The sequence below is a fragment of the Alexandromys fortis genome, unplaced genomic scaffold (genome assembly GCF_014885135.2).
Source record: "Alexandromys fortis isolate MF-2015 unplaced genomic scaffold, M_Fortis_MF-2015_v1.1 scaffold_102, whole genome shotgun sequence".
Taxonomy (NCBI): domain Eukaryota; kingdom Metazoa; phylum Chordata; class Mammalia; order Rodentia; family Cricetidae; genus Alexandromys; species Alexandromys fortis.
The window spans coordinates 5572504-5598444 of record NW_026067984.1 but is presented as its reverse complement, the minus strand read 5'-3'; the positions used below and the strand labels follow the sequence as shown (position 1 = coordinate 5598444).

The following is a 25941-nucleotide window of genomic DNA, read 5'->3' as shown; positions in this document are numbered from 1 at the left end:
GGCTGTCCTTGTGCAGGTATTTGCTTTTCTCCAAGGACTCAGAAGAGACTGTTGTTGTTGTTGCTGTATTTCAGTTGGACTCGGGAAATTTTTCTTTTGTTTAGGATGGTTTTTTTTTTTTGCTATTTTTGTTTGTGTGATAAATTAGGAATGTTGGATGGTGACATGGCTCAGTGGGTAAGATTGTGAGCTCACCTGAAGGTAGAAGGAGAGAACCATCTCTATGTAGCTGTCCTCTGACCATCATACGTGTGCCATGGCACATGCTCCTCTAAGCAGATATGAGTGCGTACACACACACACACACACACACTGATTAATTAAATGCCATCTGCCGAGTGGAAGTTCCCTTTCTCACTGTTGTGATAGAATGCCAGGCAGAAACAACTTGAGGGAAAAGGGCTTATTTCTAGCACTTTATTCAGGGGATGCAGCCATCATGTCATTGAGTGACGGCAGTGACTTGTGACTGGGAGGGGGTTGGGGGGGCAGAAGCAGGAGCTAACTGGTTACATTGCAGTTGGATGGAGGTAGAGAATGGTTGGAACATGAAATCTGTGTCCTACTTCCAGTGACTCTCTTCTGTCTCAGCCTCACCTCTTAAGCTTCTACAACTTCCCAAAACAGTGCCCCCTCCCCCCCATTGCAGAGGACCCAACTGTTCAAACACACGAGTCTGTCCAAGACTTTTCACATTCAACCACAACAGTTTGGCACTGACCTCCATAGGCCTACAGCTGTCTCATAATGTAGACTATCTACACTATATGGAATACATTCTGTCTAACTTTAAAAGTCCCCATAGTTTTACAACTCTAACACTGTTCGAAGTCTCCTCATAACTCGAGGTAATCTCTTAGCTACGAACCTCCGTGAAATCGAAGTCAAAGTTCCACACTTTCAACTTACAGTGATACAGAATGAAAATTCTGATTCCACAAGGGAGAAATGGGAGCATGGCAAGGAAAAGATCGAATCAAAACAAAACTAAAACCTAGCAGGGCAAACATCGAGTCATTCAGTTTCATGTCTGAGACCTAGGGCTCAAGGTGACATCACCAGGGCTTCGACAGGTGATGAAGCCTGTGGAGCGAGCGGCCCCTGCTCCTCGGCTCTGATCTACAGCAAATGGAGACTTGTCTCTCGGGTCAGTTCCTCTGGGAACCGACAGCTCGTCTCAGTGGATGTGCTGCTTTCTTAGCATCTAACGCATCTGCGGTTTCCACTGAAATGTGGTCCAGCTTGACACCTCTGTGCTCACTCCCACTTAGGAACTCGACGAAGGGAATACTATCCAGTTACACGTTGCCTGGCTTCAAATCTTGGTGTCAGCCTTCACAAACCCATAACTCTGACATTGCACCTTTTCCCTAAGCGGTTCTGTGGGAATGCTGCCGCCAGGACCTGTTACCAGCTGGTGATGTAGTCTGCCCCCTGCCCCGTATTCTACAACACCAGGGGCCGTGGAGCACCGAGCTAGTGAAGACGTTCTCCTTAGTAGTCTGTGCAAGGCTATCCTGAAGCTCTACTTTCTCAGGTGCTGTGTATTTTCTCTTTTCAAGGGAATTTGTAGAGGGATGGATTCTTGCCCTCCAGGGACCTTCCCCATTGTTCCGGTGTAGAGTGGGAAGTTTCTCTTTAAATTGCACTAACCTCTTAACAGTGCTGACCATTTCTTGGCATCCTTAAACTCTCCTATGCTCCTTTCCTTACCAAGCTTCACACTTTTTTTTAAACATCTTTCTTCTCTGTGTTCTGCTCTCTTTCATGTAACTCTGATGAAGTAACCCAAATGTTATACTGTATTGAAATTTCCTCCACCAAATAGCAGTGCGTGTACCCCTCAGAAATGGCCCAAGCACAGACTTTACTCTGCGTTTTTATTAGGTTTGTGGTCTTCTGAGTTCCCACCAGCAACCTGTTCTCCAAGCTCTCCCCCATCCCTCCCACTTCCAGTAGTCTACAAGCCACGTGGTAAAGCTTCACTGTAGAACCTTATCCAGCGATACTGATTTTCCACATTGGTTACTTTTCTCTCTTCTGTGATAGAAAACCTGAGAGAAATAACTGAGAGAAAGATTTATTCTGGTTCATGGTCCTGAGGGTTGAGTGTCGTGGCAGGAAGGTGTGGTGATGATGAGCAGGGTTTGGACCTTTTGACTTGGAGTATGACACAGCTTGTTGTGTTACAGCGGTAGTTAGGGTGCAGAGTGTGGGCCGAGAACTGGGGTGGGCTATAGCCAGCAAGTTCTGCTTCTCAGCAGCCTACTTTCCCCAGCTGACCCCAGCTCTAAAGGTTCCCAACCTTTCTAAGTCACATCACCATCTGGAGACCAAGTGTGCAGATGTGAGTCAGTGGGGGGGGCAGTTCATATTCAAACCATAGTATTAGTGCATACATAAGGCACATGATTTAAAAGGGAAAGGGCTATGCAGTGAAAGTCTCCCTTCCATTGCAGTCCCTGACCACCTAAAGCCCCACAGCCTTACGATTCCTCTGTGTCTTCCTAGAGACCATTTCTGTTTTATAGGCTTATGGAATGGGTTGCTTTCTCCTTAAGAATGGCATACTATCCTTGGTTATGTGTGTGCCCTGGCTTCCTTCCTATCTATCTATCTATCTATCTATCTATCTATCTATCTATCTATCTATCTATCTATCTATCATCATCTATTTAAAAATTATGACATAGTATTTGCTATATGGAAATACCATTATTTACTTAGCCAGACCGTGTTGATGAATAGTCAAGGTCTTTCCAATTGCTTGCTATTTCAACCATGCTACAGAGTATGTCGCTGGAGTTAGAGAGATGGGAGAGAGTAAAGGAATGTCCGTGTTTGATGCATGAATTAGACAAGTCCCTTCTCTGTTCATATAGGTCTTCATTATCAGAAGTCACAAAACCCCACAACTGTCACTAAAGTGGTAGCTTTAGTATCTCAACTGTTAGGCTCTTTTGTACTCTATGTACTTTTTACAATGAATAAACTTCGAAGTGGCTTTTAAACTTTATTAAAGGAGAATAGACGATATACTTAGTGTCTTAAATAGCCTTAAAAGTCCCAAAACAAATTTCAGGTATGTATTTGTATATTAATTTTGTTTTTTTCTTTTTTCTTTGATTCTGCTTATCATTCAGTTGTAGGGAACTTCAATGTGACTTAGTTGGGAGGAAGCCCATTCTTGAGAAATTAATGTGTAAAACATGGTAGGATTATTCCTTGGTATATTAACAGTACTCTGCAATCTCATTGACTGATTTGAAGCTTGAATTTATCACAGCTTGAAGCCATTTGGAATGTGTGCATTGCAAGAATTTTTCTGTGCATCGTCTCTGTGTTAACCGGTGACCTGCAAGATGGCCAAATAAAACAGGTTACTTCTTTACTGAAGTGATGGACATTGAGTAATGGATGGGTCAGAGTCAGACTCTGCAAGTTGAGGGAAGTACAGGGGAATCAGGGGCTTATTTCTCTCAATCTACCATTGCCACACAATACTATGAGAGAGGCAGGGAGTGGGGGTGGGGGAGATGGTGGGCTGGGCCAGAGGATTAGAGCATGGGGAGGGTTTCAGTTCAATAAGGTTTTGTTAGGCCCTAAGAAGAGATTGTTTGAGGCAGTTGGGCCCCGAATGACCCCCCTCTGCTATTAGTTATAATTGAGGGCAACCAATCCACCTCTCTTCAGGTGTTCTCAATATTTGAAGAGTCATCACCCTGAGATGGACTTTTATGTGATAAGCACATTTACAGTAATAGACTTTTTATGTATTTTGTAGCAGCCAATTTAGGGCAATCCAAATGTGCATTCTAAGACAATCAGATTTTCTGGTGACCATTGCTCAGAAAAAGGCAAAGACAAAGATTACCAATCACAGAGTCACCTTTGAGTGGTTGAGTTTTCAGGCTAGGAAATGGATCTGACTAATAAAAATAATGCAGATACAAACCCACTCACAACGAGATGGTTATGAAGATAGTCGTCCCAAGGCATTTATATTTCTTTGGTGGTTATCTGATTCTAACAGTTGTGATAAAGTACATAAGATAATTACTTGTGCTGGACGAGACCTAAGATTGAGCCCTAACCACTTACCTAGGAGACTTTTAAATGAAGAACTCCTTCCTCTGCTCCTCATGGTCTCAGCTCTCAGAGGAAAAACTTCTTCCAGAGCCCTGCATCCTGTCTGCCACCTCCAGGGCCAAGTTCTGAAGTCAAGACATAATGCTTTAGTCCCCAGGCCTAGAAAACAGCTCTGAACTCTTAGCTCTTATCCTTTCTGAGAATCAACAGGACTCTCAGGAGGAGCCTGCCCTCCTCTCCATCCAGTTCCGGGTACCACTCTGTCCTGATCATCCAACACGGGAGGACACAGCTTTGCATGTCCGTCCTCTCTGGGTCTCCACCTTCCCTGACCTCACCTTTCTTCTTCTGCTTTTGGTTCGCTGAAATCCTTTGTCTTATATTCCATTTTCCCATATTCATTGGATCCTTCTAAGTAGGCTTGCAAATACGGGTAAATTTCTCTTTAATTAAAAGTTACTTTGGTTCTGTTCTCCTTAAGGGTAATCATTTCTTTGCTTCACCTTAAATTTTTTTTTGACAGCTCATTGTGAGAGAACCACAAGCCTCATGGTGATACATGGATTAGTAAAAATGGGTTAATTCAAGGTGTAAGAGTTAGCTAGAAATATGCATGAGCTAATTGGCCAAATAATCTTGCAATTAGTATGGTTTCTGTGTGATTATTTCAGGTTTGGGAGGCCAGGAAATGAACAAGCAGCTTCGTCTACAGCTGTTCTGGAATTCACTCTGTAGATGAGGCTGGCCTTGAACTCACAGAGATCTCTTTGCCTCTGTTTCCTGAATGCTGGGATTAAAGATGTGGGCCATCTCTGCCAGGCTTTAATTCTCTAGTAATGGACAAGAGATGGGGAATGGAAGCATCTGGCTTCTTGACTTGTGGCTGTGTTCCATAGTCTGTTTGTGGATCTTCTGGCATAGATTTTCCTGTCTCGTCTCCAACTTAGCTTATCTTACTTCATTTCTTCCTTCTCTCAGGTTTTCTTTATGTTGTTTCTGTATTCATGATACAGGCACCTGTCTTAAAAAGTGTAATTGGAAAAGCAGAAACCAAAAAAGATGCATTTTTCCTATAGAGGATAGATTCCTTGAGGTAGTGGGACCAGATACTGTATTGTAGCCAGAAAGAAGAGTATAACTTCTTAGAAAGTGCTCTGAAGTTGGGAACTGTGACTTAATGTTCTGTTTCTATCAAAACTGACTTGTAAGTTCAGAGCGTTGGTGAAGGCGTTTTTTTTTTTGTCTGAACCACATTCTTCCCTCTCAAGAAGACTAAATGTAAGTTCTCTCTCAGAACTGAATTAAGGCTTCTTAGAAAACAGCTTTCTTCCCCTTTTCCCTCTTTTTCTTTATCTGGAGGCAGTTTTCCTTCTTTGCTTTGAAGAAGAGTTTTTAAACCCTGGAATTGGGAAGCATCTTAAGTGTTACAGTTTTTCAATCTCTGGGATAAAGTAATGCTTTGATTTTCTTCATTATCACTATCTCCTCTGCATAAAAGCATCCGCGGTTTCTTGGACATACAATGGCTCAGAACAATGAGGAAGCTGACTCACAATCTGGTTTTATTGCTCAGCACAAAGCTGCAAACTTAAATGTTGATAAGCGTTAGCCAAGCAATCGAGGCAAATAAGGAGACCAAGAGTTGGGGTCATAGGGACTATCAGAGCCGTGGAAACAGGTGAATCCATGCTCTACAAATATGGGCTTGCCGCTCCCATCAAACATCAGCTGGATTCAGTAAAGGTACAGCTACTTGTGGCAAAGAGCCATGGTCTTTAGTGAGCTGTGTTCATGGAAAACAGACATTTGTGTTACCAGGAAGTACGGGTTGGGTAACTCATACATTTACAGTACATGTGGCTATTTCCTCAAGCATGTGAAAGTGTGGTCCTTACAGGCCTTCCTGCCTAGATACCTCAGTACTTACTCTTCCATTTGTCTTTAGAAGCATACTCAGAATTATTTATTCTGACAATTTTCCATCTTATGACTAACCCTTCCTGAAAATCTTTTCATTTGGATTGTCCTCCCAACTACAGAAGTACTTGTTTTTGAATGTTTCAGATTTTCTGGAGTTTAATTCTACACCAACAAAGAACTTTACCCATAAATCTAACTTGAATCAGCATGGGCTCTGTCCTCACATTCCCCATCCCCCAAGACAGGGTTTCTCTGTGTATCAGCCATGGCTGTCTTGGAACTTGCTTTGTAGACCAGGCTGCCCTTGAACTCAGGGAGATCGGCCTGCCTCTGCCTCCTGCGTTCTGGGATTAAAAGTGTGTGCCACTATCGCCTGTTTGTCCTAACATTTTGTGGTTGGTGGAAAAGATTAATTGATCATTGTTCCCTTTGTGACATTCTTTTTTTTTAAGATTTATTTGTTTATTATATATAGTGTTATGTCTGCATATATGCCTACTCACCAGAAGAGGGCACCAGACCCCATTACAGATGGTTGTGAGTTACCATGTGGTTGCTGGGATTTGAACTCAGGACCTCTGGAAGAGGAGCCAGAAGCCAGTGCTCTTAACCTCTGAGCCATCTCTCCAGCCCGACAGTCTTTATATAAGTAAAAAATAGCCAGTGCCCCAAACTGTACAAGTCTGCAGTTATTTTCCTATCTATCCATATCTATCTATCTATCTATCTATCTATCTATCTATCTATCTATCTATCTATCTCTTCACCTACCTATCATCTGTCTAATCTATATCTATCTTATCTAGCTAATCTATTATTCATCTATCTGATCTATTTTATCTGTCTAATCTATCATCTATCTATGTATCTATCTAATCTATCATTTATCAATCTATCTAATCTATCATTTATTTATCAATCTATCTAATCTATCATTTATTTATCAATCTATCTAATCTATAATTTATTTATCAATCTATCTAATCTATCATTTATTTATCAATCTATCTAATCTATCATCTATTATCTATCTATCCTATCATCTATCAATCTATCTAATCTATCATCCATCTATCTATCTATCATCTATCTATCTATCTATCTATCTATCTATCTATCTATCTATCTATCTATCTATCTATCATCTATCTTTGTGTGTGCACACACACTCACACATATGCATGCCATGGCCCATGTGAAGAGGTCAGAGGATCCTTACAGGACTGTTTCTCTCCTTCAACTAATTGGGTTCTGAGTATTGAACTCAGGTTGTCTGGATTGCAGCAAGTGCCTTTTCTGATGAGCTATCACACCATGCAGGTCCACGTCTGCAGACTCTTATTATGGGCTGTTTCCCCGTGCTCTGATAATTGTAATTGCTTTCTTCTGAACTCTCTCCAATCTGTACACTAAAAGAAATAATATTCTGAACTCTACCCAGTCCTTTTCTGGGCTGATTGAGCTGGCTAGATAATACTACCATCTTATTGCTTTTTTCAGAGATCCCACACATTCAAGGTACAGTCTGTGACCTTAATATTTTTTTTCCAGCAATGGTAGTGTTGTAGCTAGGATTTCTTCATATCTTATCCACACAATTCATTTTGCATTTCTAAGTTTGCCACTCTTTACTCTCAGCTAATAAGACTCTATCTTGGTTTCGGTGGGCTGTTCCTAACTGGCTTATCAAGTTACTTGGAACATTATTGTATTTCAGAAAAACTAGAAAATTTCACCTATTTTATAGCCACAAGATGATTGATTTAGAACCATCCTTCCTTCCTTCCTTTCTTCCTTTCTTCCTTCCTTCCTTCCCTCTTTTTGTGATGTAGTGTATCATGTAGCTGAATATTTTCAATTTCACTGTAAAGTTATTGAAAAACAATAAAACAGCAAACCTCAACTGTTTTGAGCCAAGAAGTCTGGATGATGGTACGTGTGCTCATGCATGTGATGTACATTCATGTTCATGTGTGTGGTGCACATGTGTGCTGGCGCATGTGCCAATGTGTGATGGTGCACATGGAAATGAGAGGTTGATACCAGGTGTCTTCCTTGATTTGATCCCTGTCCACTTTGTTGACTGAGTTGGGGGCCTGCAACTGAAGCCAGAAATCACTATTTGTCTCATCCAGCTCGCCAGCTTGCATGGGGTCTTCCTCTTTGCTTCCTGGGTCTTGGGAGCGGTGAGACCCCAGATCCTGAATTTCTTGTAATCCCCTGATCTTAGTGCCTACAGCTGCTCTGAGCACGAGACCTTCAGGAGTTCCTGATGGCAGGAGAGTGGTTTCTGGTGGGTTTGGCTAGGGCATGGCTATCTATCCCTATATAATCTGCCCCTGAACACAATAAAGGGGGCATTCTTGGGGAATTCAAGGATGACCCGTGTCGCTGTCTCTCTGTCTGTGTGTGTCTGTGTATTTTAACCTCCAGCCCCCTTGCCCAAAGCTCGCAAACTGGGTGCCAGCGCACAGAGTGCAGACACGGGGATGTGGTACACGGCACTGGGTGCTGGGATAGGCAGGACCAAAGCACCCACCAAGCTCTTATGTAGGCTTGGGATGTGAGCTCAGTCTTCACATTTGCACAGCAAAGACTTCATGCACTTCCAGCTCCTGCAGCTCACCCAAGGTTTATTAAGCCTGTGTGTGTGTGTGTGTGTGTGTGTGTGTGTGTAACAGTTTTCCTGTTACTAGGCATTTCTTAAAATTCTGTGAAAGTTGATAGCACAGTTTCTTGTTTAGTTGTAGAAACTAAACTTGAGTGATTTGGTACAAAAACTCATGGGTGATGGTTACTTCTAGCGGAGAGAAGACATTCCACATGTTTAATACATGTCTATAGTTCAGCAGCACCATAGTTTACAATTTTTAGTAAGAGGCTGAGAGAATAGGAGAAACTTAAGATCAAATATAAATGATATGTTGTGACTATCATACAGCTACTGCTTGTATAGGACTTTGAGGCTGTCTATCCTTTTATTTAAATTCAGTAGTCAGTGTCCTGTTTAATATATGAGCATAAGATGCATTTTTTTGTTATTGTCATTACAGGTTTTGGGAAGTGACCATGAAGACTGAAGAAGTTACATTTTTCACATGATAATTGAAGTTAATGACTACCTACAATATTTTCATGAAAATTAAGTATGACTTAGAAGTGTCAAAGGTTTATGATGTCATCAGTTTCAACAGAAAGCAAACTTCAGCAGGCTGTCAGCCTGAAGGGAGTTGACCCAGAAACATGCATGATTGTGTTTAAGAACCACTGGGCACAGGTAATAAATGACCTCCATCTCCTCTGCTGGTCTCCTCTGCTGAGCCTCCCCCCACCCCCAGTTTCTGCCACACTGAGCCAAGATTTCCTACTTGGTGACAGTCAGCTGACTTTCTAGAAAACTCATTATAGGACAGGCTCCTTCAGTCAAGAGAAAAGCAGATTTTTTTTCCTGATTTCCTATAGTATGTATCAGATTAAAACATTGTTTCCACAAAGGACTGGCTTTGGAAGCATTTAATAAGTCCTGTGTTGAGTACTTCAAATGTTCTGTAATTAATATAATTTATATTAAATCTATCATTTAATCTTCTCCAGAAACTAATAAGGCACTTAGTAGAGAATGGAAAATTATGCAGGTCAAATGGCTGTCTGGAGGTTCTGCCGTCAGTGAACCTTGGTACTCAGACCTCAGTGCCTTGAATACAAAACCCGCGGGTCTGACTTCAGTACCCTGCCTTTGTCAGACCCCATACGATGTAGGGGGATCTGCCTGGCTATGCCTGAGTCCTCATCTCCTCTACTGAGCACATTAGTGTTTGTGGATGGTTCATTTCGACTTCTTGGGGCTTTCCTCTGATCTGCTGGTGTGGATAATTAAGGGTTGAATGCTTAGAAAATTTACCAGTCTGCCCCTTTCCTCGGGGAGCTTGCAGGTAGTAAAATAAAAAAAAAATGGTATTCTTTACTACTTGTCCAGCGTTATACTCCCCAGGTGAGCTGGTAAGTGGCTATTTATGTGACAGTTTTTTAATGACTACCAGGTTCCTTCCTGTGTCCGGAAAGAACACATAGGTTAAAGCCCTGAGACTGTAAATCACAGCAATTATGGGGGACACAGTTTAGATCAAAAGGGGCAAAATCAATTCTGCTTCTGGATTGTTCACACTTTGTAGTTGCTTTTCACTGTCTAGTGTAAAGCTTCTATGGTTTTCTTCTGCTCTCCCATTACTCTGAGTTATTGTTCAGATTTACTATATTCTCCACTATAGTGAAGGACAGAAATTCAGAACTATTCTTGATAATTAGATAACGGCCTTTGGTCTTGCACTTTTTAAAGCATTTTAAATCAATGGCTTCAGAGTCGGCTAGTGGACCCTGAGAGTTGTGACCAGCAGTCCTCAGAAGACCTGCTTCTATCTTTACCTGTTTGGACCATGTATCATTGTGTGCTTATCCCATGTGCAATGTGTCTGTGTATTGCTGCATGCTCGTCTATTTTATTTACTTAATTATTTATGCCCATTCTCTTGAGTGGATTGCCACACTGATGGCATTTCCAGCTTACCGTTCATTTGGCGGATGGAGTTTCCCTCTGAAATGTGGAACCTCTGCTCTGAGGCCTGCTGTGTGTGTGTACTACGTTTGATCATGAGCATTCCTTCTGGTTCCTGTAAAGGGATCCATTTGGCTTTCTGCGCTGCTCTGAGAATCACAGATACACCACTGACCTCGTGACTCTGTGTGGGTAGATTATCTCTCCTGCTCAATCTGGTTTCTTTCTCCCAAGAGCAGCCAGACTGCTGCTAGAATGTCCTGTGTGAGGAATGTGTCCGTCTTCTTTTCACATTGTTGAGAATAAATATTATCCCCAGAATCCTATTAGTCAGTTCCATGTCTGCTATGAATGACTTCAGCATTATCAGATACTGGGGGTTATTGGAGGCACCATGCAGGTGCTTAGCACCCTCCTCTTGAAATATATTGAGCTGAAGATGAGAATATCTTGTCAGAGGAAATGATGTTAGTCATTAAACAATTCCCTTTATAAGTGAGCATGTCTTATGATAGTTTAGCCACTTCCTTAACTTTAGTTGGGTTTCTTTTTAAGAATGAAATAAAAGGCCTTTTTAAAAATTAATCTCTTTAGACTTAGCTTTTCCTTCTAAATACATCTAGAAAATGCTCTTAGTCTCTGTCTGCAGAGACTCTGTGGGCCCTCCTATCAACTGTATGAATGATAATATTGGTTGAAAAATAGATGCATGAGGGTATCTAAGTAGCTATTTTCCCTTAGAGGTTGAGTTAGCGAACAATTCAAGGATATTCCTGGAGCATGCTTAGGGGGACAGCTACAGGAATTAAGTCAAGAAAAGGGGATGCTATTGGTGTGAGTGGTGAAGAAAGTTGTAGTTTGGACAGTCTGGCTGTGGAAAAGTTTTCATGTCAGAGGAAGGGATATTGGTGATGAATGGTCAGTTTTGACTTTTCTGTTGGTGAGAAAGAAGGTGGGGGAGGCAAAAACTGAGGGCAAGGCAGAGATGTGAGCTGTGAGCCCCTCAGCTGTTATGACTGGGTTGTGCATCCGTCTCTGGACTTGACTCTTCACCGTGACTTCTGCTGGGGTAGCTAACGGCACACTCAGGGGAAACAATCTCATCTGTGGCATGTGTACCTCTGTGCCTACTGTGACTACAGCCCCCAACTTCCCCAAGGCAACCAAGGCAACCTGAGAGGCCTCTAGGAAATGTGGCAGAGTCAGGACTGAACAGCCACACGGTATTTATCGGCTCAGTACAATACTTTTGTATACCATAAATTAGGAAAAATGAAGGCAGCAAAAGTCTGTGCTATCTAGAATTCATCTTTGTTAGGCTACTTCGGTGTAAATTCAACATCACTGACATGCATTTGACAGCCTCTGGTATACTATTTATGAGTTGCTTCTACGCCAGAGCTCGAGTTACAGAGCTAACATGGATGGAGAGAGAAGGGTGGCTGCTTTCTATCTTGGCCTCTACTGTCCAGGGCAGCTAGCTCTATAACTAACTTGGGTCATATCTAAGGCAGTCCATCATTCCATGGCTGAGACCTTAAGTGGCTTGGTAGTATACTTGAATTTCCAAAACCCCCCCTGGCCATGATGTCATGATAGAAGGGTGCTCTGTAGATACTCAGGAGTAACCTTCCTAATAGTGACATTGGAGAATGTAGGTTTAGGAAGCTGGCCTGGCCCATGCTTCCTCTCACCTTCTTGAATGTTCATCTTGTATCTTAAATCACCAGAATAATAGACCTAAGATCCAGATCTATCTGTTATAGGTCTATCTAGTTGGATGTTCCAATGGCATAAGCCCACCCACAGGCCAGGATGGCACAGACAGTTCCTTAGATCCTAGCTTCTGAGACTGCGGAAGTGAAGTTGCTCGGCATGTGTGTCCACCATCATCCCTGGGAATTGTCCTGTCGTCCCATGCCTCTGTGCGCAAAGTGCTCGCTGCTCTTTCTGCTTAAGTGCTCCTCCGTCTGGTGAAATGCTGCTTCTGCAGGACACATCCGGGATATCATTTCCTGCAGACACTTTCTCTTCTCTCTCTCACGTTTTCTCTCTGTGGTCACCTTCGCCACATGCTCTCTTCTCCTGTTCCATGAGACTCCTTATCTTACAACGGTATATGTAGCTTCTCTCCAACATCATTGAGAAGCTCCTGAATATCAGAGGCTTTCAATGATGTATTTGTGTTTCTAGAGCCCATAACAGTGTGACATATTGTATGTAGTATGACATCAGTCAACAAACTGCTGAACAGCAAGGAGGAATAAGAAACACGACTTTAGAAGACCCAGGCAATTTAGGAAGCCACTTTAAAATGCACTAACTTTAAACCACTGTATAATATGCTTCTAAAAAGATCTTTGAACTTGCCTTTAGGGGTAAGGATGAATATGTATGTACCTGTGATAGATTTCTATAGTCATTTGCAAAAACAATTTATAATATGGCAGGTTATTGGTTTTTTTTTTATTATGTATACAATACTCTGTCTGTGTGTATGCCTGCTGGCCAGAAGAGGGCACCAGACCTCATTACGGATGGTTGTGAGCCACCATGTGGTTGCTGGGAGTTGAACTCAGGACCTTTGGAAGAGCAGGCAATGCTCTTAACCACTGAGCCATCTCTCCAGCCCCAGGTTATTGCTTTTTATCTCCTCACTATCTTCGCATTTTCAGAGCGGAAGAGGGTTCAAATGGAAGGGATCACTGGCTTATCGGATAATAGATTGTTCAAGTAGACTGGCTGGTGAATTATACCACCTACCTATTGGTTACTTTCAATGATGTGCTTATACTTCGTGACTACGTGGACCTTGTAATAGTCACTGTGTCCTTACTTTTTTTTAAGCAGGAGAACAGAGGAAAGGGGCAATTGGAAGAAGCTAGGCAAGGAGGTTTATGTCTGTATGTCTGTATTTCTAGTACTTTTGACCTCAAAAGCAGGAAGATCAAGAGTTCAGAGTCAGACTAGGCTATTTAGTGAGTTCCAGGCTAGATTGGTCTACATAGCAAGGCCATGTCTCAAAAAATAAACAGCAAAACAAAAAAATCATTTATATCCACCTAAAAAGTAACGTAGGTGTTCTTTTTACCAAAAATGTTATACTCCAAAAAAGCTGTTTTGAGATTTTTTTTTATTTCATAGCATTTATTTATACTTTGTGACTATATGGATCTTTCTCTATTATATACAGAGAAAATTATTAGCAGCCAGGCAGTGGTGGCACGGATCCCAGCATTTGGAAAGCAGAGACAGGCAGATCTCTGTGAGTTCAATGCCAGCCTGGTCTACAAGAGCTAGTACAGGACAGCTAGGGCTGTTACGCAGAGAAACCTTGTCTCAACAAAAACAAAAACAAATAAAACAAACAAACAAAATATTAGAGAAAGCTGGGCATGACAGTACCGGTCTACAATGCTAGCCTTTGGGTGTCTGAGGCAGGAGGATCACGAATTTAAGGCCAGCCTGGACTAATAGTGAAAACCTGTGCAAAAGCAAGCAAGGAAACATCAGGACCATATGACAGTCATGACACTTGAGGAGGAAAGAACAGTGGCTTTTCTGTCTCAGGATGGGACGGCAGTGAGAAAAAAAGGTGGAGGCCTGTAGATTGTTTGTGTTAAACACCTTTCCACGGCAGTGAGAACCAGAGGCTGGGTCTTAGGGCGAGTACAGTGTAACACTCGGAGTACTCCGAATCCGTTAAGAAAATCTAGGACATAATGCATAGATTTGTCACGCGTATTTGCATTTTTATTTCCTTGCTCTGTTTAGCTTGCTTTTGGTTTGCATCTTGTTGCAGACTAAATGACAGAGAACACGGAAAGCCTTGGGGATGTGGAAAAAGCTTCGAAAGCTCTGATTAATCTTCTGAATATCTTAGAAAATTGATGTCCGCCAACACTTTAAGCACTTATGTCTCTTTCCAGCTTTACGAGTGGCCTTAAATGTGACAGATGAAAGTGGATGAAATCCGTGGTTCTTAGGAGAGTGCCATCAGCTGGTGCTCCTGGGAGACCCTACAGAGGATGAGCCTGCTACAATGTCGGCCGCTCTCCCACTGTGTACTCTCTAAAGAGTCTGATCTGTGATAGACTAACGCTCCGTTCAGCATTTTCACTTGGGTCCTCCTTCCTATGTTCTTTTCATAGCTCTTATTTATCTTTGAAAAAGGGAGCTTTGTTATGAAGAGTCCTGGCTGGGTTATTATGAACTTGACACAAGTTAGAGATATTGGGAAGAAGGCCTTGCGATTGAGACAATGCCTCTGTGAGACTTGTGTGTGGGCAACCCTACTGTCTTTTCTAATTAATGATTGGTGTAGGAAGGCTCTCTCATTATGGGCCATACCACTCTTGGACCTAGTCCTAGGCTATATAAGAAAGCAGGCTGAGCAAGCCATGTGGAGCAAGTCAGTAAGCCGTGTTCCCGTATGGCTCTGCATCAGCTCCCTCCTTCAGGTTCCTGCCTTGACTTCCTTCCCTGACTTTGGATGATGTACCTACCACACGCTGTAAGATGAAAGAACCCTTTTCCTCCCCATATTGCTTATAGTCATGGTAGTTGTTATTGTTGTTTTGTTTGTTTGTTTTTTTTTACTGTAACAGACACGTGTATTAATTATACATAGTAATGAGTTTCATTATATTTTCGTATATGTAATATGTTTTTAATCCTTTTCACCTCTCACTGCCCTGTTTTGTTTTCCTCCCACTCCTACTGAACCCTGTAGAAAAACTGGCAGTGGTATAAGTAATTAGAAAGCATTGGCAGGCACTTTAGATCCGCTTAGCAACACGGCAGTAACAGTTGCCCCTTTTTGTTTTTTTGAGCAAGGTCTCATAGAGCTCACATTGGCTTTGAACTCTTGGTCTTTCTGCCTCTAATAAAGTGTTGGGATTATAGGTGTTACTACCAAACCTTGCCTTTATCATGTTTTAAAAACCTAGATTCAGACATGTCTGTGCAGCTTCTGACTAGCGTTGATTTTATGCAAGTGGATTAAGTAAGCACATTTTACAAGGGGATTATAGTTTTAATATTAGAAAAATATATTAGAAAGCATGATGATACATACTTGTAATTCCAACTATTCAAGAAGACTGCAAATTCAAGATAAGCTTGGGCTAAGTAGCAAGTTCAAGGCCAGCCCAGGCAACTTAGATTCTGTCTTAAAAGCCAAAGCAAACAAATAGCAGCGACAATAAAACAAAAGATTGAGGTTATAGCTTTAGTGTTAGAGCGCTTACTTGTCCAGTGCAAGGCAGGGCTTGAGTTTAATAATCTCTAGTTCTGAAAAGAAGGGAAGGCAGACAGACAGGAAGGAAGGAGAGAGGGAGGGGGGCAAAGGAGGGAGGAAAGAAGGAAGGGAGGAGGGAGGAAAGGAGGGAGAGAGGAAGAAAGGAAAGAATAAAAGAAATGAAAGAAGGAAGGAGAGCTTAAGGGAGGGAGGAGGGAAGGAAGGAAGGAAGGTAAGAAAGAATGAAAGAAGAAAGGAAGGAGAGAGGAAGGGAGGGAGGAAAGAAGGAAGGAAAGGAAGAAATCAAGCAAGCAAACAAGCAGGCAGGCAGGCAGGCAGGCAGCATGAGGGTAAACAGGCAGGCTGGAAGGAGGGCAGGTGTTTATGTGGTCAGCTGGCTTGCGGCCCTGGTAAGACCCGTAGAGACAGGTTCTCAAGGAATATTCCAAGTGGAAAGGGCTCAGCCATTAAGTAATGATGAGGAAACAGTGGAAACTTAACTCCTGTTGTCATTATTTGGTACATAAAGTATAATTTGGCCGATGCCAGTTAAATCCTCCCTCCCTTTCTGTGCAATGGAAAATGTCGCTTAGTAACTTAAGTTTTTCCACAACCGTCACTTTAGATTAGCATTCCAAAGGGTTCGGAACTGTGGGTCTTCCTCATGTGGCTTTCTTGACATAGGCAAGTCTAGCCAAAGTGGCGTGATTCCCCGTGTCAGAGGCAGAGAGCAATGGAAGACTGGGCTGAAGCAGATCTCCTGACAGAGAAACACGTGTGTTAGCACGAGGTGGAATTGTGTGGTTAATGTATACCTTTTCCATAGTTTCCTTTTAGAATTTATCACTTTAACATTCAGGCCCATTATCACTGACAGATGGAGTCGTGTTAGAGACAAAGGGTAGGGACACCTGATATTCCTTCTGAAAGAAATAGGCTATTTTAAAATTTTATCCTTAAGCCGGGCAGTGGTGGCGCACGCCTTTAATCCCAGCACTCGGGAGGCAGAGGCAGGTGGATCTCTGTGAGTTCGAGGCCAGCCTGGTCTACAAGAGCTAGTTCCGGGACAGGCACCAAAGCTACTGAGAAACCCTGTCTCGAAAAACAAAAAAAAAAACAAAAAACAAAACAAAACAAAAAATTTCAGCCTTAGTAGCACTGCTATCTAAAGGTCAAGTGGCTTTGAAATTTAGGTTGGATTTAACTGTTTTGATCTGATGGTAATTTGAAAGCCACTATTCATACTGCTCATTTTGTATTTACTTTTAACTTATATTAATTTATATATTGAACTAAATAGGATCCACTCCCACATGCCCTCTAGCGATGAAAAACATGTCTAGTTATGATCAGTACATTTATTATTATTAACTGAGCTGGTTTACTTCATGAATGTGGGCTTTTACCATGTGCTAGTTTATTAAATATGATTTTCAGCTTAATATGGCGGACTTGTTTTGTAAATGAAATGTTTACAAAGTATACTTTGTTTGCTTTTAGCCTCTCTCCTGCTATGGCTCCTCCAGCCTTATTAGCCGAGTTTTCCCTTCCCCAGGACTGACGGCCAACGCCTGAGAAGAGGCTTGGCTGGGTAACATAGCAGAGAGTCACAGCAAGGACTGAGCCTGCAGGAGGCACACCAGTCTAGAAAGGTTAGAGTCAGAACAGGGGGTAAAACTAGGCAGCAAGCAGAGAAACTGGAAGCAAGAATGTGAGGGTTTGGTAGCCGCGGTGTGAGAGAAAGGCACACAAGGAAAAGATAAGGAGAGTCCAGGTCACACCAGGGGTCACTGGGAGGACAGTGGCGCCATTTGGACAGGAGCTCTTTGGCATCTCAGTGTACCTGAGTTCCTGCTCGGACGTTTCTAAGGCTCCTGCTGTGGTCAGAGCCAGTCCCAGGTGTGGCCTAGGAACCCACCTGAAACACCAGTTACAGCTTTGTCTGCTGGCAGGGAAGGGAAGGGAAGGAGAGGGAGCCTGGGAAACGCCTCCTGAGAAGCAAGGCTCAGCTTTTGTAAATCATGGGCACAAAGGCAGCCAGCACTTGCTAAGCTTGGGCGCCCTGTGACTCACAGCCTTGGTTATAACACGCCCATTTCCCTGTGCAGTGAGACTACAGGCAAGAGGTGGCAGGCAAGGAAAGGGGGTCCAGGGTGTCTTTCCCTTCCTGGTCAGCAAACCTTTCATTTCTGGGGATTATTAAAATTCTACTCTCTGGTTTCTCTGCCCACTTACCCAGAAGGCTGTAGAAAGGGTCTGCACTAAGTAGAGCTGACTTACTTAGTTTAAAAGCTGCTGAATGGGCTAGCGTTGGCTCCATGTTTAAGAGCACACGCTGCTCTTGCAGAGGACCAGAGTTCAGTTGTGAGTACCCACATCAGGTAGTTCACATGTGCCTGTAACTTTGGCTCTAGGGGATGTGACACCTTCTGACCACCACAGGTACCGGCTTGCACATTCACATACCTGCACACACACACACACACACTTTAAAACATAAATTATAGAACTAAAAGCAGCTACACAGGGTTCATTCTGTCATACAGCTCTCGGTTCTCTCTCTCCCTCCCTCCCTCCCTCCCTCCCTCCCTCCCTCCCTCCCTCATGGCTAGTTAGGAAAACTCACTGTGTAGACCCTGCCAGCCTTGAACTCACAGAGATCCACCTGCCTTTGCCTCCAAAGTACTGGGATTAAAGGTGTGTGCCATGATTCCCAGCTTTGTTCTTCTTTAAAGATATTTTCCAATAGGTCTGGGAATGAAGCTTAGTAATAGAATTCTTGGAATCAATCATACATATAAATACAAGTTAATGAATGAGAAGAACATGATTTGTGGTCGTATGAATTGTTTTGCTGAATATTACATATATATATTAGATACACAGTATTTGATTAAATATGTATAGCATAAGTATATATCTATAAATTTATATCGCTAAGGCATTCTAGAGAATTGGGTTTTTAATAACTTGAGTTACAGGGGGCTTTGAACTGCTATGTGAATTTAAGGAACTGAACTGGATCCTTTTTTTAATTTTTTATTTCTTTATAAATAATACCATTTAAAATTCCCACTTCCTCCTCTCCTCCCATTTCCCTCCCGCTCCCCCACTTACCCTCTCCCCTCCCCTTCCCTTCCAGTCCTAAGAGAGGGCAGGGCTTTCTTCCCTGTGGGAAGTCCAAGGTCCTCCCCCCTCCATCCCTGAACTGGATCCTTTGCAAGAACAGCCAGTACTCTAAACTGTTGAGCCATCTCTCTCGCCCCTGTGTTTCCTGTTAGCAAATTATTTAGATATATACTTATATATACATATATGTACACATATGTATATACAGATATATGTTTATACATATATGTAAATAATTAGTGTGTGATAATATGATTCACTTGTGTAACAGTAGTTATATGGTGGTATGTTTTGGTTATAATTCTCTTATTCTTGACTGTCTGGGTCAATAGTGTTTCTATTTCTCATTATTGGAAAAGAATGTTGACACAAACATTTTAGGCAATTCCCCTCAACTCAGATTAGTCTGAGATCAGGAACAATTTCATAACTGCTGTTACACATTGCTGGATTATTTTTAAGGAAGGCTGAGGTGATTTGGCATGCCGCTACCCGTCTATAAAGCAGCCTCAGTCTTAGGCAGTTGCACAGTCTGAACGGAGTGAGGAATGTAACCACATTTTACCCGGAGGCCTAGCTGTAAATAAGTCCTCACAGGTAGACTCAGTGCATGGACTTTTGAAATTAGCACTGACAAAGCACAAGTCAGTTCGTTCTTGAGAAGGCAAAACCTTCAGGTTAGGATCTTTGGGGCTGGAGAAAGTATGGTGCTGGAGTAAAAGCCCCTTCAGGACCAGTGTGTTACTGTGTTCCTCTCTGCAGATGTTCTCATGTGAGCTCAGTGGGATTGCAGGAAATTCTGCAGCACCTGAGAATGTGTAGGACACCAAGTGCTCTCAGGAGGTTTGTGGCAGAGGATGTCCAGTGGCCGCCTTGTGGTCACCAATCCATGGACCTTATATCATTTGGGTAGCTGTTCAAGAAATGCTTTTCCTCATGAAAAAATGTCAGCTCAAGTGTTGGGGTCACTTTTCCCTCTGTGAAACAGTATTATCAGCTTTGTGATGAAAATTGATAGAGATCACAGATAGTGTGGAAATGCATCCATTCTATCAGGATATACTCACCTGGTCCACAAAGATTCCTTTCTCACAATTTTGACAGATGAGAAATGAAGACGTTTTCTTGAGAAATAATTTCCCCGATTGCTCATGCATGCTGACATGACATTGTGTATTTGCCAGCTTCCCTAACAACTCAAAAAAAAAAAAACCCTGTTACCTAAATACATAACATGTAGCAACGCATCATAGAACTGGGCCAGGAGGGAACCGCCGAAGGCAAATATTGCGTTAGATGCTGTTCAGAAAGGCAAACAGAAGCAAAGACAGAGTCGCTAATAAAATGTCGGGTGGTTTAAAAATACCAGGTGCAGTGTTTTAAAGGGAGGAAAGTGAATGGGTTATCATAGACGCCCATGTCACTGAGGTAAATGGAAATTAAGATATAAAATGGCTCAAATTTCCAGGCGCCCAAGTAGAAGTATCAGTGGGCAGAGTGAGGTCAGAAACTGGGAAGGAAGGGAGACAGACCAAGATGTGGCATGACCTATCCAGATACTGAACAAAATGTATCTACCTTAGTCATGTGTTGGGTGGTGCCTAATTTTGTTTCATTGACTATTTTTACCACAATATACAAAACTTTCATATCACTCCAAACTTAAGAAATTTATTTTGTAATTGATTACCCCAGGAAGGCATTTATTTATTTGCTTGTTTATTTTGGCTTAAAGAACAAGATGTTCATACTCCAGATTTTGGTTCTTGTGTCTGTGCCTCTGTTGTGTGCTAGCCTACAGTTTCTCACTTTCCACTCAACGCTCCTATTGATGTGCCCCTCCAAGTGGAGAAGGGAGGCATAGTGTTTGTCAAGAGCACATAAGGACTTCCGTTGCTCTGCAGAAGTCTTCAGAACAATTGTTTTAGGGAAGAATATAGGTATCCAGGTTTCCTTTTACTTGTTTAATGCATTTGAAACTTAAAAGGCAGTGTTGTGTTATAAATGGTTTAGATGAAAAGTAACTTGTTTTTTTTTCTCTTTGAACACAAAAGCACTTACCATTTTTGCATATTTTGCTTTTCTTAACTTTTGTACTTGATACATAGTTTCAAGTTCATATGATATAGCATATTTGATAGCTATAGGTATTTTGCATCCAATGGCTCCTGTGTTTTTGTGCCAGTCTGGTTAAAAACAGTGTGTTTTGGGGAACAGTGGTGAGCGGCAGCGGATGACAGGTGGTTGATATGTTGCAGGTTGTGAAGATCTTAGAGAAGCATGACCCCTTGAAGAACACCCAGGCAAAATATGGATCGATCCCTCCAGATGAGGCCAGCGCTGTGCAGAACTATGTGGAACACATGCTGTTCCTGCTCATTGAAGAACAAGCCAAGGATGCTGCCATGGGGCCAATTCTGGAGTTTGTGGTCTGTGAGAACATCATGGAAAAGCTTTTCCTCTGGAGCCTGAGGCGGGAGTTCACCGACGAAACCAAACTGGAGCAGCTGAAGATGTACGAAATGCTGGTCACGCAGTCGTACCAGCCCCTGCTGCACCATAAGCCCATCCTGAAACCCCTGATGATGCTGCTGAGCTCCTGTTCGGGGACAACCACCCCAGCCGTGGAGGCAAAGCTGGTCGTCCTGCTCAACCAGCTCTGCTCCATCCTTGCCAAAGACCCATCCATTCTGGAACTCTTCTTCCACACCAGTGAGGACCAAGGGGCCGCCAACTTCCTCATCTTCTCTCTCCTGATACCCTTCATTCATCGGGAGGGCACAGTAGGCCAGCAAGCTCGGGATGCTTTGCTGTTTATCATGTCTCTCTCCGCGGAGAACAGCATGGTGGCCAATCACATTGTGGAGAACACCTACTTCTGTCCAGTAAGTCCCCTCCCTTGCTGTGCTTTCCTTCCAGCTCACTTCTTTCCGCTCATGTGCCAATAGCAAATGCCTTTATTCCGTTTATTTAAAGTGTACCTTCCATGGAAAGACGTTCAGAGGAACTTGCTTGGTGGCAGCAGAGGTATCTTAAGTTTCAGTGCTAAAATTTGGCTGAGCAGTAGCAGCTCAAAATTTACCTCTAGACTTGTGACCATTTCTTAATTCATTTTTATTGTGTTGGGAACACTTTTTATTTCTTCGTAGGATATATACATAGAGGTTGGTAAACCCTGCACTTTTAAAATTCATAGCCTTTCAGGTTGACTTTGTCCACTGAGTCAAGGCATGTGGTAAGACCTCTCACAGCTACTTTCATAAATTAATTTGTTTCTCAGCAAGATAACGACTGTAAGTTGTTGGTCTGTAGCACTGATTTTATTGAAAAATGAATATGTATTTGCAGTAACAAAATATTCTCTACTTTGAAAAGTTCCTTAATCCATGGCGTGAAACCAAATGGTATGTATTGGAGTAGCCAATGCTCAGCACCAGGAAAAGATGGGAACAGTATGTAATTTTCAGGGCTTCGTAGGTCTCTGAGTGATCTGGGTGTTATGTTGGTTGGGCAATAGCTATCAATGCTTCCTAAGCTCAGTGAACATTGCTATTTTCTATTTTTCTATCAGTCTTTATAAATCATGTAGCCTTACATACATGGAATAGCTAGGAGAGCCCTGGTGAGTTTTGTTGGACAAGGCAAAGCAGGTTGCTATGGGTAGATGAGATTTTTTGTTATTGCTAGTAAACATTGTATGGGTGATTTTAGACCAGGAGAAACACAATCCCTAGAGGACATTTAGAAATATATGAGGTGGGTGGGTGTGTCTTCTTAGAATGGGGATATAATGCTCATGAAGAAGGGTTCACTTGACGCCAGTGTTCACAGACCATACCAACAACACCAAGTGCAGGCAAGGATGTGGAATTCATTTTAATTACTGGTGGGTATGCAATTTGGTGCAGCTGCTTTGGAGACAGATGATAGTTTTCTTTTTAAAGTGGTTTATTTATTTATTCATTTTCATATATATGAGTATTTTGCCTGCATGTGTGTCTGTGCTTGCATGCAGTGCCTCTGAAGGTCAGAAGACAGCATTCAGTCCTCTAGAGCTGAAGTTACAGGGGTCGTGAATCACCCTGTTGGTTCTGGGAATCTAACTCAGGTCCTCTGGAAGAACATTCAATGTTCTTAAATACTGGGCTATCTTTCCAGTCCTGACAGTTTCTTATAAAACATGCTTTTATCATATGCTTTCCTTGATATTATGCCAAGGAGTTAAAACTTACATCCACACAAACACCTGAACATGGATCTTTCTAGTAGCTTTATTCATAGTATTAATTGTAGAAGCAACCAAGATAGCTCCCTTACTAGGTGAATAAGAACTGATCCATCCAATGTTGAAATGACCCAACAAGACATGAAAAGACCATGGGAACCTTAAGCACATACAACCATGTTGAAAGAAGACAGTCTGAAAAGGAGGCGTGTTGTCTGAATACACTAGATGACTGTATCAGTAGAAAGAGAAGCATCTCCCAAAGTAGGCAGGAAAAACATTAGCGTAGATGCATGCCCTTGTATATTTGCTCAAAGCTACAGAATGTACAGCAAAAGCGAATTCTTATTTGGACTGTGGAATTTGAGTAACTGTAATGTGCCCAAGTGTTTCAAGATACAGAAAAGACAAGAACTTCTGAGAAATAAGTTGATATACGTTTAGGAAAGCAATATAATTATGGTCACTAACACCAAATTTTTGCATACTGTGTGACCCTGAAGCTTTACTTACAAATATTGTCACAGGTATGTTCAGTTGAACAGTGATTTAACAATACTTAACTTCAGGACTCGGGTCAGCCTTGAGGAGGCAGAAAGGAAGAGGATGGCCGTGGGAATGGAGCAGGGTTTGTTCTGTTTGTTGGCACTGTGGAATGGTTGAACCCAGATCCTCATGCACACACTCTGTCACTCAGCCCCACGCCCCACCTGCTGCTGTACCAGTTTTTGAAAAGCATGCAAAATACTCTGAAGAAACTGTAGCAAAATAATAACATCTGATAAATATTGCGTTGGTTCTCAAGTCTATCATTTTCTACTTATCTGTAATATTTCATAATCTAAAAATTCAACTGTATTGGGAGAAGAATGTGGTGTAGTTTTAATGTTTAGATTTCCATTAACTGTGTTTGAGCTGATTTCACTAATTGTTGCCTTTATAAAAATGCATTTTAAAATGTTATACAGTTCGTTAAGAGTGGAGGGAAAAAACAACATTGTCAGCTGGCCTCATTTGCTAAAATGGAAGATAAGTTTCTCGGGTTAGGTTGCCCCTCAGGATAGAGCCCATAATCTCATTTATACCCAGTTTTCCATAATTACATCTGACAACATAATTAAAATAAAAAACCCTTTATGTTGCAGATAAAAGCATACTCTATTAGCCAACCAGCTAAGGCCACAATTGACAAAGAACTTTCTCTAATTAGTATGATTGTCAAAGTGTGTTAACATCAGGCTGTCGGAAGACCAATGACTCTCTTAGCAAACTGGACCCCTTTTGGAAACTTTTGTCTTCAGAGTTGATAGGAAGGGCTGACTGGTTCTGCTCTCTCATTTCTTGGTTCTCAAGAAAAGAAGGAGAATAGAGATGCCCTGAGAACAATCTGGTACCAACAAATGGCTGGGCACTAAATGATCACCTCTCTCTCTCTCTCTCTCTCTCTCTCTCTCTCTCTCTCTCTCTCTCTCTCTCTCTCTCCCACACACACACACACACCCACACACACACACACACACAAATGTAGAAGGTTATACTTAGACCATTTGTCTCATGTTGGCAAGGAGCACACAGCCTTGCAGACATGAATCAAACCATGTAAATCAGAGCAGGTGACCTTTAGGTACAGAGCCACAGGTAGGGAGTTCTTTCTCACATATCCAGAATTTATGAGGCCCTTTATTTTGGCAAGCTGTATCAAATGGTCTCTACAAGGTGTTTTGCTGCTAGCGTCCCACCAAAGCCATCTGCTAAAAATCGTAGCTGCTAAAATGAACCGAGAACTGCGGGATGTTTAAGGATTGACTTTAGCTTGCTTGGTGCTGTGTGCATGGCTTGTCCTTCCTCCATCACCACGTGCAAACCATTGCATTAATCTTGCATGGGTTATTTTCTTTAATCCTTACAACAGCTCCTTTAAGTTTAGAGAGTTCGACAGCTTCCAGTTAATGACAGAGTCTGGCTCAAAACCATATTTGTCTGATACTAAAGCTGCTGTTGCAGCGTAGCCACACAAGACTGTCAAGAAGTTACTGCTTTTCACTGTTGCTATCGATATGGCCCTATATGGCAATCTTTCCTTCACACACACACACACACACACACACACACACACGCACGCACGCACACACATACTTGATATCAGCTTTCTTCCCTGATCACTCTACCTCATCCACTGAGACAGAGTCTTTGAACTGAAGTTTATTATTCCCATTTTGGCTAGTCTAGCTGTCCAGTTTGTTCTGGGGATGACCTGACTCCACTCTCTGAGCTCTGGAGTTGCAGCCACCACACCTCCTTGGCTTTTATGTGGGTGCTAGAGATCAGAGAACAGGAAGTTCATGCTTGTGGAGCGAGAACTTTACCTGCCCAGTCATCTCTTAGCCCATGATAACGTCACTCAATGTGTACTTTAGGGAGGTGTTGAGTGGCAAGTACTTGGTTAATATTTGATGTATTGAGAATAAACACAATGTTTTACAATTTTGTGGTCTGAATCAATAAAAGGATAAGAGAGTAGATGAGCCTCTTATTTTTAATTAGCCATTGAATGCAGATAAATGCACCTTTTTATAGTTTAGTTTTCAAGTTACACAGTGAAATTTACAAGTAAATCTCTTTTGATGTTAGTCTTGAACCTAGAAACAAAACAAAACTGAAACAAGAACCCACCTCCTCTTGCCACTTCTTTCCTCTGGTCCTGCTCCCTCGGCACCTCTGTATTCTTTTTTTTTTTTTTAAATTTATTTATTTAATAAAGATTCCGTCTCTTCCCCACCACCGCCT

General features: G+C 42.2%; 1 protein-coding gene and 1 long non-coding RNA gene across 2 annotated transcripts in view; both read left to right on the top strand.

Moving 5' to 3' along the window:
* The window catches only part of LOC126511568 (uncharacterized), an 857731-nt gene that overhangs the window by 181625 nt on the left and 650165 nt on the right, over positions 1-25941 (top strand). The gene's annotated exons all lie outside the window — the stretch shown is intronic.
* Positions 1-25941, top strand: part of Fhip1a (FHF complex subunit HOOK interacting protein 1A) — a 208212-nt gene that overhangs the window by 117793 nt on the left and 64478 nt on the right. Inside the window, exons 3-4 of the mRNA XM_050158766.1 lie at positions 9063-9286; positions 21188-21814. Of these exons, the coding sequence (XP_050014723.1) occupies positions 9182-9286; positions 21188-21814 (732 nt within the window). The 5' untranslated portion in view covers positions 9063-9181. The remainder of the gene's footprint in view (positions 1-9062; positions 9287-21187; positions 21815-25941) is intronic.